At 40.1% G+C, this 14,836-nt stretch overlaps 1 protein-coding gene across 3 annotated transcripts in view; it reads left to right on the forward strand.

Annotated features, from left to right (window-relative positions):
* Positions 1-14,836, forward strand: part of GUCY1A2 (guanylate cyclase 1 soluble subunit alpha 2) — a 426,827-nt gene that overhangs the window by 349,094 nt on the left and 62,897 nt on the right. The window contains exon 7 of one of the 3 annotated variants that reach the window (XM_079928806.1): positions 8,551-8,612. The exons of the other annotated variants lie outside the window; for them this stretch is intronic. Coding sequence (XP_079784932.1) covers positions 8,551-8,586 — 36 coding nt within the window. The 3' untranslated portion in view covers positions 8,587-8,612. Of the gene's footprint in view, positions 1-8,550; positions 8,613-14,836 lie in introns of those variants that run through there. 3 annotated transcript variants of the gene reach the window in all.

A 14,836-nucleotide genomic window follows, 5' to 3' on the forward strand; every position in this document is an offset into this window, starting at 1 on the left:
ATAAGTTTAAGGGGTACAGAACAAAGATTTGACTTATTTACCTCATGAAATGATTCCCACAATAAGTTTAGTGAACATCTCATAGACACAAAATTTTAAAAATAGATTTCCTTGTGATGGGAACAGTTAGGACTTATTATCTTAACAACTTTCATAACATACAGCATTGTTAATTATATTGATCATGCTGTACTTTACACCTCTAGTACTTACTTGTCTTATAATTAGAAGTTTTTACTCTGGCCCCCTTCATCCAATTTTCCCTACCCAACTCCCACCTCTGATAAACACAAAAAATGACCTAAGTTTCTGTGGGGTTTTTTTTTTAAGTATAATTGATCTACAATACTATTCAAATTCCTGTTACACAACATAATGATTCGATATTTCTATACATTTCAAAATGACTACCACAGTACTTCTAATTATGAATGATTACCACAGTAATGCTATCTTTGTATGTCACCATACAAATATATTACATAGTTACTATATTCCCCACACTGTGTGTGTATATATATATATATACATACATATATATGTATATATATATTAACATCTTTATTGGAGTATAATTGCTTTATAACGGTGTGTTAGTTTCTGCTGTAAAACAAAGTGAATCAACTCTATGCATATATATATCCCCATGTCCCCTCCCTCTTGCGTCTCCCTTCCACTCTCTCTATCCCACACCTCTAGATGGTCTCAAAGCAATGAGATAATCTCCCTGTGCTATGCAGCTGCTTCCCACTAGCTATCTGTTTTACATTTGGTAGTGTATATGTCAATGCTACTCTCACACTTCATTCCAGCTTCCCCCTCCCCATGTCCTCAAGTCCATTCTCTACGTCTGTTAATTTATTCCTGTCCTGACCCTAGGTTCATCAGAAACTTTTTTTTTTTTTTAGATTCCAAATATATGGGTTAGCATATGGTATTTGTTTTTCTCTTTCGGACTTACTTCACTCTGAATGACAGTCTCTAGGTCTATCCACATCTCTGCAAATGGCACTATTTCATTCCCTTTTATGGTTGAGTAATATTCCGTTGTATATATGTACCACATCTTCTTTATCCATTCGTCTGTTGATGGACATTTAGGTTGCTTCCATGATCTGGCTATTGTAAATCGTGCTGCAATGAACATTGGGGTGCATATATCTTTTTGAATTATGGTTTACTCTGGGTATATGCCCAGGAGTGGGATTGCTGGATCATATGGTAGTTCTATTTTAAGTTTTTGGAGGAACCTCCATACTGTTCTCCATATTGGTTGTACCAATTTACATTCCCACCAACAGTGCAAGAGGGTTCTCTTTTCTCCACACCCTCTCCAGAATTTATTGTTTGTAGATTTTTTGATGATGGCCATTCTGACCAATGTGGGGTGATGCCTCATTGTAGTTTTGATTTGCATTTCTCTAATGATTAGTGATGTTGAGCATCCTTTCATATGTTTGTTGGCAATCTGTATATCTTCTTTGGAGAAATGTCTATTTAGGTCTTCTGCCCATTTTTCGTTTAGGTTGTTTTTTTGTTTTGTTTTGTTTTTTTTCCAGTACGTTGGACTCTCACTGTTGTGGCCTCTCCCGTTGCGGAGCACAGGCTCCGGACACGCAGGCTCAGTGGCCATGGCTCACGGGCCCAGCCACTCCACGGCATGTGGGATCCTCCCAGACCAGGGCATGAACCCACGTCCCCTGCATCGGCAGGCAGACTCTCTACCACTGCACCACCAGGGAAGCCCCTAGGTTGTTTGTTTTTTTTGATATTGAGCTGTATGAGTTACTTGTAGTTTTGGAGATTAATCCTTTGTCAGTTGCTTCATTTGCAAATATTTTCTACCATTCTAAGGGTTGTCTTTTCATCTTGTTTATGATTTCCTTTGCTGTGCTAAAACTTTTAAGTTTCATTAGGTCCCATTTGTTTATTTTTGTTTTTATTTCCATTTCTCTAGGAGGTGGTCAAAAAGGATCTTGCTGTGATTTATGTCATAGAGTGTTCTGCCTATGTTTTCTTCTAAGAGTTTGATAGTGTCTGGCCTTACATTTAGGTCTTTAATACATTTGGAGTTTATTTTTGTGTATCGTGTTAAGAAGTGCTCTAATTTCATTATTTTACAGGTAGCTGTCCAGCTTTCCCAGCACCTCTTATTGAAGAGGCTGTTTTTTGTCCATAGTGTAGTCTTGCCTCCTTTATTAAAGAGAAGGTGACCATATGTGCATGGATTTATCTCTGGGCTTTCTGTTCTGTTCCATTGATCTATGTTTCTGGTTTTTTTCAGTACCAAACTCTCTTGATTACTATAGCTTTAGCGCCAGCAATCAGAGAAGAAAAAGAAATAGAAGGAATTCAAATCGGAATACAAGAAGTAAAACTGTCACTCTTTGCAGATGACATGATACTATACATAAAGAATCCTAAAGATGCTACCAGAAAACTACTAGAGCTATTCAATGAATTTGGTAGAGTAGCAGGATTCAAAATTAATGCACAGAAATCTCTTTCATCCCTATGCACTAATGATGAAATATCTGAAAGAGAAATTAAGGGAAATAATCCCATTTACCCTTGCAACAAAAAGAATAAAATACTTAGGAATATACCTACCTAAGGAAGAAAAAGACCTGTATGCAGAAAACTATGAGACACTGATGAAAGAAATTAAAGGTGATACAAACAGATGGAGAAATATACCATGCTCTTGGAGTGGAAGAATCAACACTGTGAAAATCACTATACCACCCAAAGCAATCTACAGATTCAATGCAATCCCTGTGAAACTATGAATGGCATTTTTAACAGAACTAGAACAAAAAATTGCACAATTTGTATGGAAACAAAAGACCGTGAATAGCCAAAGCAATCTTGAGAAAGAAAAACGGAGCTGGAGCAATCAGGCCCGCACTGTATATTTATACTGTGACTCGTTTATATTGCAACTGGAAGTTTATACCTCTTAACCTCCCTCACCTATTTCTTACCTCTCCCCACAACACTCCTCTCTGTATCTATAACTTTTTTTCTGTTTTCTCTTTGTTCATATATTTTGTTCTTTAGATTCCACATATAGTGAAATCATACAGTGTTTGTCTTTCTCAGTTGGTTTTATTTCACTTAGCATAATACCCTCTAGGTCCATGCATGTTGTCACACATAGGGAAATTTCTTTCTTTTTTATGGCTGAGTAATATTCCATGTTGTTTATTTATTATATATTTATTTTATTTATATATAAATATATAATATTGTATAATATATATAATATAAATACATATAAATGTATATCTTTGTGTGCTTATAAGTATATATATAATATACTCATTATATATTTATTTTATATATATGTGTGTATATTTATACATATATCTCATATCTTCTTTATCCATCATCTGGTGATTAATACTTAGGTTGCTCCATATCTTAGTTATTGTAAATAATGTTGCAATTAATATTTGGGATACATATATCTTTTTTAATTTATGTTTTCATATTCTTTAGATAAATAGCCAGGATTGGAATTTCTTAATCATATGATAGTTGTATTTTAAAATTTTTGTGAAATCTCCATACTGTTTTCTGTAGTGGCTGCACCATTTTACATTCTCACCAACAGTGCACAAGTATTCCCTTTTCTCCACATTCATTCCAACAATTGTTACTTGCTGTCTTTTTGATAAAAGCCATTTGGACAGGTATGAGGTGATATATTATTGTGGTTTTGATTTGCACTTCCCTGATGATTAGCATCTTTTTCGTGTGCCTGTTGGCCATCTGTGTGTCTTCCTTGGAAAATATCTATTCAGATCCTCTGCTTATTTTTTTAATTGGGTTGTTGTTTTGATGTTGAGTTTTATGAGTTCTTTGTGTATTTTGGATATTAATTCCTTACTAGATATATCACTTGCAAATAGCTTCTCCCATTGAGTAAGTGTTCTTTTCCTTTTGTTGATCTTTTCCTTCTCTGTGCAAATCTTTTTCATTTGATGTAGTACTGTTTGTCTATTCATGCTTTTGCTTCCCTTGCCTGAGGAGGCATATTCAAAAACTAATTACTAAGACTGATGTCAAAGAACTTACTGCCTATGTCTTCTTCTAGAAATTTTATGGTTTTAGTGCTTAAATTCAGTCTTCAATCCATTTTGAGTTGATTTTTCTACATGGTCTGAGAGAGTTGTCCAGTCTGATTCTTTTCCATGTAGCACCATTTATTGTAGAGGCTGTCTTTTCCTCATTGCATATTCTTGCATGAAAATAAGAATGGGTTTATTTCTAGGCTCCCTACTCTGTTCCATTGATCTATGTGTCTCTTTTCTGCCAGTACTGTACTGTTTTGACTACTGTTCAAATCAGTTCAAAATCAGGAATATGATACCCTCAGCTTTGTTCTTCTTTCTCAAGATTATTTTGGATATTCAGAGTCTTTGGTGTTTCCACAAATGCCATTGATATTTTGATAGGAATTCCATTGACCTGTAGATTGCCTTGAGTAGTATGATCATTTTAACAATATTCAATCTTCCAATCCATGAAAATGGTATATCTTGCCATCTGTTTATGTCTTCCTCAATTTCTTTTATCAGAGTCTTTTAGTTTTCTGAGTATGGGTGTTTTACCTCCTTGGTTAGATTTATGCCTAGGTATTTTATTCTTTTTAATGGAATTATAAAAGGAAGTGTTTTCTTAATTTCTTTGATACTTTGTTGTTAGAGTATAGAAATGCAACAAATTTCTGTATTTTAATTTTGTCTCCTGCAACTTGACTGAATCCATTGATGAGTTATATATATAGGTTTTGGTGACATCTTTAGGATTTTCTATGTATAGTATCATGTTATCTGCAAACAGTGACAGTTTCACTTCTTCCTTTCCAATTTGGAATTCTTTATTTCTTTTTTTTGTATGATTGCTGTGGCTAGGGCTTCTAATAGTAAGTTGAATAAAAGTGGCACAGGTAGGCATCCTTGTCTTGCTCCTAATCTTAGAGGAAATACTTTCAGCTTTTCAATGTTGAATGTAATGTTGGCCATGGGTTTGTCACATGTGTCCCTTATTATGTTGAAGTATGTTCACTCAATAGCACTCTGTTGAAAGTTTTTTTGTTTTGTTTTTGTGGTACATGGGCCTCTCAGTGTTGTGGCCTCTCCCGTTGTGGAGCACAGGCTCTGGACACACAGGCTCAGCGGTCATGGCTCACAGGCCTAGCTGCTCCGTGGCATGTGGGATCTTCCCGGACCGGGGCACAAACCCATGTCCCCTGCATCAGCAGGTGGACTCTCAACCACTGCGCCACCAGGGTAGCCCTGTTGAAAGTTCTTTTTATCATAAATAGTTGTTTAATTTTGTCAAAAACTTTTTCTGCATCTCCTGATATGATCATATGATTTTTTTTGAATTTTATTTATTTTTTTATACAGCAGGTTCTTATTAGTTATCCATTTTATACATATTAGTGTATGTATGTCAGTCCCAATCTCCCAATTCATCACACCACTTCTTGTTTTTTAATATGGTGTATCACATTGATTGATTCACAGATATTGAGCCATCTTTGCAGGCCTGTGATAAATCCCATTTGATCATGGTGTATTATCTTTTTGAATTCTATTTGCTAATATTTTGTTGATTGTTTTTTGCATCTATGTTCATCAGTGATATTCGTCAGTAATTTTCTTTTTTTATCAGGTAGATTGCTTATTTCAACTTCTCTTAGTTCTTCTGGGGTTTTATCTTGTGTCTTTCTTTGGATCATAATCTTCTACTGCCTCATTTTGCCTAATTTGTTGTTTTTATTTCTATGTATTTAGTAGGTTGGTTACATTTCCCCACCTTGAAGAAGTAGGCTTGTGTAGGAGATTTTCTATGTTCCTAGCAGTGCACTCTGCTCTGGTCACCAAATCTCTATGCTCTAGGGGTGCCCCCTATGTGGGCTATGTAAGTCATTCTACTGTGGCTGGCTGACTGCTGTATGTGATCTGGTAGGCATGACAGGCCTTGGTCTGGTCAGTTTACAGGCTACCAGCCACTGGCAGGCAAGGTAAGGTCACAAAGTGGCTAGCTGCAGGGCTCTGGGGGGCCCCAGGGCTACTGCCAGCCCACTGGAGTGTGGAGCTTGATTCCACGATTGGTGGTTGTGGAATTGGCGGTTCCAGATCTAGTGTCAGCCTGCTGATGGGCAGGGCTGATTCCTGACACAGCTGGCTGCAGCTGAGGTGTCCCAAAGCTTATGTCAGTCTGCTAGTGGGTGGGGCTGGATCCTGGGGGTTGTGGGGCACAACATTGTCTCAGAGCTGGTTTTGTCCTGCTGGTGGGTGAGACTGGGGCCAAAAGGATCCTTTAGCTGGCGCAGCCTGCTGGTTGGTGGGCTGGGTCTTGACATAGCAAGCTGTGGGACTGTGGTAGTCCTGATGCTGGTGTCTGTTCACTGGTAGGCAGAGGTAAGGCCTGGTCCCAGGAGAATTTTGAAGCTGATGTTAGCCTACTGGTGGGCAGAGCTCAGTCTAGGGTGGTCTCTGACTGCAGGGCCCTGGTGGTCTGGGAATAGTTGTCTGCCAGTTGGAGGCAGGACTGGGTCCCAGGGTGTCTGTGGGCACAGGTGGTCTTAAGGCAGCTGGCCTGCTGGTGGGCAGGCCTGTGTCCCTGCCCAGCTAGCTGCTTGGCCTGAGGTGTCCTGCTCTTGGTGCAGACAGGCTAGTGGGCAGGACTAAGTCCTAGTGCTAATAAGCTAGATGGAGGATTCCAAAATGCTGCTTGCCAGCACCATCATCCTTCTCATACAAAGAGTTTCCCAAAAGTGCTGCCACCAGTGTTTCTGTCCCCAGGGTAAGCTCCAGTTGCCTCCTGCCTCTCTGGAGGGTCTCCAAAATCAGTACGTGGATTTGATCCTGGGTCCCAGAGTGTGAGATTTTGTATGTGCCTTGTAACAGTGGAGTCTATATTTTCTATAGCTCTCTGGCTTTCCCAAAAGTAAGCCTTAGTCTGATGGGCCTTGTAGAAACAAACTGAGGATCTTTTTAATTTGGGTGTTTTTTATAGTTTACTGAACCCAGAGCCAACTGACCTATGGTCTACAGCTGGCTTAACACTAATTTGCTCTTTTCATTGTGCTCCTCTTGACTTCAGTTTATTTGTAAAATGAGGGAGCTGGACTAAAGGTTCTGTGCTGCCCTCCCAACCCTAACATTCCTTCTTTACTAAATGAGACGAGTTTTGACTAGCTGAGGTTGAACTATATAAGCCTTCTATTTTTAAGAGCTGTAGGAGGCATGTTATCTAGAAATGCAGTTGTTTATGTGCCTTGACAAATAAATAATCAGTAGAGTATTATGAGAATAACTGAACCCTTTGATTACTGGGGATTTTGATATGTCCCAGAGTTTTGCATTATTTCATACATTTCATATAGGTATGGGAGATTGAGTAATAGATATCCTAACCTCAATATAAATCCTAAAGTTATTGTGTTTTTCAATAAATTCCTAGGAAAAACACATTGTTTTCATGAACTTTCTCTAAAAAGTGAAGTCTAGTGTTATTTACCAAAGCACTGATCTTATTAAAGCATTTGTGTGTGTGTGTGTGTGTGTGTGTGTGTGTGTGTGTGTGTGTGTTGCTCTGCTAAGTGTTTATAAGTTGCAAGAGGTCTGTTTAATGCAGGTTTCTCAACCTCAGCACTATTGATATTTTGAACTGGAAAATTCTTTCATGTGGGGAAGGTGTCCTAGGAATCTCTAGCTCTACTGAGTAGATGCCAATAATAGCTCTCCATCCCAGTTGTGAAAATAAAAAATGTCTCAAGACATTGTCAAATGTCCACTGAGGGGCACAGATGGACCCAGCTGACAACCACTGGTTTAGTGCAGGGCAATCCTCTTTAGCTAGAGTATACTGACCAGATGGATGCAAACGTTACCGCTTGGTTAACCAATTAAATAAATTTTAATCTTGCCAAAATGAATCTAAATCTCTCATTGACAGTTAAAAGTAGCTCTCTAAAGATGTGGCACATATATACAATGGAATATTAGCCATAAAAAGAAACAAAATTGAGTTATTTGTAGTGAGGTGGATGAACCTAGTGTCTGTCATACAGAGTGAAGTAAGTCAGAGAGAGAAAAACAAATACCATATGCTAAAACATATATATGGAATCTAAAAAAAAAAAGGTTCTGAAGAACCTAGGGACAGGACAGGAATAAAGATGCAGACTTAGAGAATGGACTTGAGGACACAGGGAGGGGGAAGGGTAAGCTGGGATGAAGTGAGAGAGTGGCATGGACATATATCCACTAACAAATGTAAAGTAGATAGCTAGTGGAAAGCAGCCGCATAGCACAGGGAGATCAACTCGGTGCTTTGTGACCACCTAGAGGGGTGGCATAGGGAGGGTGGGAGGGAGATGCAAGAGGGAGGAGATATGGGTATATATGTATATGTATAGCTGATTCACTTTGTTATAAAGCAGAAACTAACACACCATTGTAAAACAATTATACTCCAATAAGGATGTTAAAAAAAAAAAAGTAGCTGTCTATTTTGTCTAACTGCTAGATGCAAGAGGCAGATTCTGAATGTGGCAATCAGTGACTTCGTTATAAGGTAACAACTCCTGGGAAATCTCAAGAAGTTGCTGAAAGAAATGTAAAAGAAAATGGAGTCTGATGATTCAGCTTGTAAGTTCTCAATGGTATCTCCTTATATCCAAGAGTAAATACTTTTTCTGAGTCCTGTTCCATTATAGTGACAGTAACAGCGAATCTGTGCTATTTTTGTGTTTGTTGATATTCTTGTGTATGTTTTAAGGTAGTCTTCTAAGAGATAAGGTTTTTTTAAATAACCATTTCTCCATCCACCTTCTCAAGAATACCAGGGTTTTTATCTTCACGCTTTTTAGGTTATAATAATTCTTAGTATGACAATGTAGTTAAAAAAAAAAAAAAGAACAGCCTCAGTTCTTTTGAACAGAGGCAAGGGTGGACCCATATAAGCCTTCAGTATAGTTGGTGGGGTATGGAGTCTTCTTCTCAGAATAAAAGCACAGAATATAGAGGCTGTAAAATATGTCAGTTTGATACCCATTTCTGCTGTTTTACTGCTTAAAAAGATCACAGGTCCAACATGACAATCTTATATTTAAGATCTGTGTGTTTTTAGGCAATCTTATATTGCACAAGGTAATTTAATATAAATAAACCTTCTGAAAGTAAAGAAATATAATAAAATTTTTCAAAATTGTTTGCTAATTTTAGAGAAAAGTGTGTTATGTTTGTTTATAAGGAATACTACCATTCATTATGTAACTGAGCAGGACCCTATGGGGCCTTCCCCATATCCTCTGCCATAGCTCCTCTCTGAAGTACCTAGATAACAGTATTTGATGCACATTCCCTGAGTTGTTTTACAGATGTGAAAACTCCCCACCAAATGGAAGAAGTTAACTACTTCATGACCATGAGCACATAGCCCAGGTCTCTTGGAGACTAAGGAATGATAATGTTAACCCTTGTGACACCTCCCTGTTACCTCACCATCATCCAATCAGAGAACTGTGCATGAGCTGATCACATACCCTGCAACCCCCCTCCCTCACCTCGCTTTTAAAAATGCTTTGCCAAAACCCTTCAGGGACCTCAGGGTTTTTTTAGAGCATGAGCCACCCTTATCCTTGCATCACTCTGCAATAAACCTTTCGCTACCCCCAACTCCAATGTTTTGGTTCGTTTGGCCTCACTGTGCATCAGGCACAGGAACTTGCAATAACAATTACATTTTTTTTGTCTTTAAATTCAAACAATCTCTCATCAGAAATAGGCCTAAATTTTTAAGATAGTTTGTGTTCTTTAAAAAAAGTACATCTCATTTCTTCTCCCAGCCAATATGAAAGAAGAGGCTGAGTTTACACTCCCACCCTCAACAATTAAAAATCTGGACAAAATGAACAAAATGACAGTTTCATGTCATTGAACATTAGGCAATGGAAGACAGTGATGCCTGAGAGAAAGGGAACAAAATGAAACATATGATTTCCCTGGCGTATTTCTTTGGGGTATATTCAGGCTGCAGTGCAAGGAAGGACAAATCAGGAGGAACCCAACAAACCCCCCAAGTTGAAGAGATGAAGCTGAGAGTCTATGGAGAGCAAAAAACCTAGAATTCACAGACAGAGTACCACTAAGGAGAGAGGTACAATAAGACCACCAGAGATCTTCCAAGGAGCCTCCTATATGTTTCTTAACTTACTGATTGTTGTTTGTATGTGAGAAAACTACCTGAGCCCAACAGGGAAAAACACCTGAAAGGATTAGAGAAAAAGTTCCTTGAACTCACACAAGACTTGGAAAAAATGCCAGAACCAATCAGGAAAACTGAAAAACCTCATAAATCATAGACATTGGGTATAGTACTCAGAGGGTTCTTGCCTCACTAGTGGGGAATAATTAGCCCTACATGAAACACAGCTCAAGACTTGCCTAAACATTTTAAAAAGCAAGACTTGAAAGGAAAAAATGAAAAAACTTTCCAAGTACCTTGACTGCATCCCAGGACAAAGCTCAAGAACATTTATAAGAATATAAAAAATATCCAGCACTCAACAAAGTCAATTCATGATACCTAACATGCAACCAAAATTTACTAGGCATTCAGAAAAGCTGAAAAATATGACCCATAATAATGAGAAAAATCAGTCAATCAAAATTGATACAGAACTGGAGCATAGGTTAGAATTAGCAGACAAAAATATTAAAACAGGGGAATCGGGAAGATGGTGGAAGAGTAAGAGGCAGAGATCACCTTCCTCCCCACAGATACACCAGGAATATATCTAATCGTGGAACAACTCCTACAGAACACCTACTGAATGCTGGCAGAAGACCTCAGACCTCCCAAAAGGCAAGAAACTCCCCATGTACCTGGGTAGGGGAAAAGAAAAAAGAATAAACAGAGACAAAAGAATAAGGACAGGACCTACACCAGTGGGAGGGAGCTGTGAAGGAGGAAAAGTTTCCACACACTAGGAAGCCCCTTCGACGGCAGAGACTGCAGGTGGCGGAAGGGGAAAGCTTCGGAGCCACAGAGGAGAGCACAGCCACAGGGGTGTGGAGGGCAAAGCAGAGAGATTCCCGCACAGAGGATCAATGCCGACCGGCACTCACCAGCCCGAGAGGCTTGTCTGCTCACCCACCGGGGTGGGCAGGGCTGGGAGCTGAGGCTCGGGCTTCAGGCGGGGCGCAGGGAGAGGACTGGGGTTGACGGCGTGAACACAGCCTGCAGGGGGTTAGTGCATCACGACTAGCCAGGAGGGAGTCCTGGGAAAAGGCTGCACCTGCCGAAGAGGCAAGAGACTTTTTCTTCCCTCTTTGTTTCCTGGTGCGCGAGGAGAGGGGATTAAAAGCGCTGCTTAAAGGAGCTCCAGAGACAGGCGCAAGCCGCGGCTAACAGGGCGGACCACAGAGATGGGCATGAGACGCTAAGGCTGCTGCTGCCGCCACCAAGAAGTCAGTGTGCGAGCACAGGTCACTATCCACACCTCCCTTCATGGGAGCCTGTGCAGCCCGCCACTGCCAGAGTCCCAGGATCCAGGGAAAACTTCCCTGGGAGAACGCATGGTGCGCTTCAGTCTGGTGCAATGTCCTGCTGGCCTCTGCTGCTGCAGGCTTGCCCCGCATCCGCACCCCTCCCTCCCCTGGGCCTGAGTGAGCCAGAGTCCCCAAAGTAGCTGCTCCCTTAACCCCGTCCTGTCTGAGCGAAAAACAGACGCCCTCCGGCAACCTACACACAGAAGCAGGGCCAAATCCAAAGCTGAGACCCAGGAGTTGTGCAAACAAAGAAGAGAAAGAGAAATCTCTCCCAGCAGCCTCAGAAGCAGCGGATTAAAGCTACACAATCAACTTGATCTACCCTGCATCTGTGGAATACATGAATAGACAACGAATCATCCCAAATTGAGGAGGTGGATTTTGAGAGCAAGATTTATTATTTTTTCCCCTTTTCCTTTTTTGTGAGTGTGTATGTGTATGCTTCTGTGTGAGATATTGTCTGTATAGCTTTGCTGTCACCATTTGTCCTAGGGTTCCATCCATCCGTTTTTTTTTTTTTTCTTTAAAAAAATTTTTTTCTTAATAATAATTTTTTATTTTAGTAACTTTATTTTATCCTCTTTCTTTCTTTCATTTCTTTCTTTCTTCCTTCCTTCCCTCCTTCCTTTCCTTCTTTCTTTCATTTTTCCTTTCTTTCTTCCTTTCTTTCTTTTCTTTCTTTCCTCCTTCCTTCCCTCCTTCCTTTCCTTCTTTCTTTCATTATTCCTTTCTTTCTTCCTTTCTTTCTTTTCTTTCTTTCCTCCTTCCTTCCCTCCTTTCCTCCTTCATTCCTTCCTTCCTTCCTTCCTTCTTTCCTTCCTTCCTTCCCTCCCTCCCTCCCTCCCTCTCCTCTTTCTTTCTTTCTTTCTCTCTTTCTTTCTTTTTCTTTCATTCTACTTTTTCTCCCTTTTATTCTGAGCCGTGTTGGATGAGGGGCTCTTGGTGCTGCAGCCAGGAGTCACTGCTGTGCCTCTGAGGTGGGAGAGACAACTTCAGGACACTGGTCCCCAAGATACCTCCCAGCTCCACATAATGTCAAATGGCAAAAATCTTGCAGAAATCTCCATCTCAACATGAGCACCCAGCTTAACTCAACGACCAGCAAACTACAGTGCTGGACACCCTACACAAAACAAGCAGTGGGCTTCCCTGGTGACACAGTGGTTGCGGGTCCACCTGCCAATTCAGGCGAGGCAGGTTTGTGCCCGGGTCCAGGGTACTCCCGCATGCCGCAGAGCGGCTGGGCCCGTGGGCCATAGCCACTGGGCCTGCACAGACGGAGCCTGTGCTCCACAACGGGAGAGGTCACGGTGGTGAGAGGCCTGCGTACTGCAAAAAAAAAAAACAAAAAAACAAAGAAAAACAACTAGCAATACATGAAAACAACCCAACCCATTAGAGATGCTGCCTAAAATCATAATATGTCCACAGACACCTCAAAACACAACACCAGACGTGGACCTGCCCAACAGAAAGACAAGACCCAGCCTCATCCACCACAACACAGGCACTAGTCCCCTCCACCAGGAAGCCTACACAACACACTGAACCAGTTTTAGCCACTGGGGACAGACAACAAAAACAACAGGAACTACGAACCTGCAGCCTGCAAAAGGGAGACCCCAAACACAGTAAGATAAGCAAAATGAGAAGGCAGAAAAACACACAACAGATGAAGGAGCAAGATAAAGACCCACCAGACCTAACAAATGAAAAGGAAATAGGCAGTCTACCTGAAAAAGAAATCAGAATAATGATAGTAAAGATGATCCAAAATCTTGGAAATAGAATAGACAAAATGTAAGAAACTTTTTTATTATTTTATTTTATTATTATTATTTTTTTTGCGGTTCATGGGCCTGTCATTGTTCTGGCCTCTCCCATTGCGGAGCACAGGCTCCGGACGCGCAGGCTCAGTGGCCATGGCTCATGGGCCCAGCCGCTCCGTGGCATGTGGGATCTTCCTGGACCGGGGCACAAACCCGCATCCACTGCATCGGCAGGCAGACTGTCAACCACTGCACCACAAGGAAAGCCCAAGAAACATTTAACAAGGACCTAGAAGAACTAAAGATGAAATAAGCAAAGATGACCAACACAATAAATGAAATTAAAAATACTCTAGATGTGATCAATAGCAAAATAACTGAGGCAGAAGAATGGATAAGTGACCTGGAAGATAAAATAGTGCAAATAACTACTGCAGAGCAGAATAAAGAAAAAGAATGAAAAGAACTGAGGACAGTCTCAGAGACCTCTGGGACAACATTAAACGCAACAACATTCAAATTATAGTGGTTCCAGAAGAAGAACAGAAAAAGAAAGGGACTGGGAAAATATTTGAAGAGATTATAGTTGAAAAATTCCCTAATATGAGAAAGGAAATAGTTAATCAAGTCCAGGAAACACAGAGAGTCCCATACAGGATAAATCCAAGTAGAAACACGCCAAGATACATATTGATCAAACTGTCAAAAATTAAATACAAAGAAAACATATTAAAAGCAGCAAGGGAAAAACAACAAATAACACACAAGGGAATCCCCATAAGGTTAACAGCTGATCTTTCAGCAGAAACTCTGCAAGCCAGAGGGGACTGGCAGGACATATTTAAAATGATGAAGGAGAAAAACCTACAACCAAGATCACTCTACCCAGCAAGTATCTCATTCAGATTTGATGGAGAAATTAAAAACTTTACAGACAAGCAAAAGCTGAGAGAGTTCAGCACCATCAAAGAAGCTTTACAACAAATGCTAAAGGACCTTCTCTGGGCAAGAAACACAAGAGAAGGAAAAGACCTACAAAAACAAACCCAAAACAATTAAGAAAATGGGAATAGGAACATACATATAGATAATTACCTTAAAGGTAAATGGATTAAATGCTCCCACTAAAAGACACAGACTGGCTGAATGGAAACAAAATCAAGACCCATATATATGCTGTCTACAAGAGACCCGCTTCAGACCTAGGGACACATACAGACTGAAGGCGAGGGAATGAAGAAAGATATTCCATGCAAATGGAAACCAAAAGAAAGCTGGAGTAACAATTCTCATATCAAACAAAATAGACTTTAAAATAAAGACTATTAGAGGAGACAAAGAAGGACACTACATAATGATCAAGGGAACAATCCAAGAAGATATAACAATTGTAAACATTTATGCACCCAACATAGGAGCACCTCAATACATAAGGCAAATACTAACAGCTATAAAAGGGGAAATCAACAGTAACACATTCATAGTAGGGGA

The sequence above is a fragment of the Stenella coeruleoalba genome (assembly GCF_951394435.1).
Source record: "Stenella coeruleoalba genome assembly, chromosome: 8".
In the NCBI taxonomy this organism is placed as follows: domain Eukaryota; kingdom Metazoa; phylum Chordata; class Mammalia; order Artiodactyla; family Delphinidae; genus Stenella; species Stenella coeruleoalba.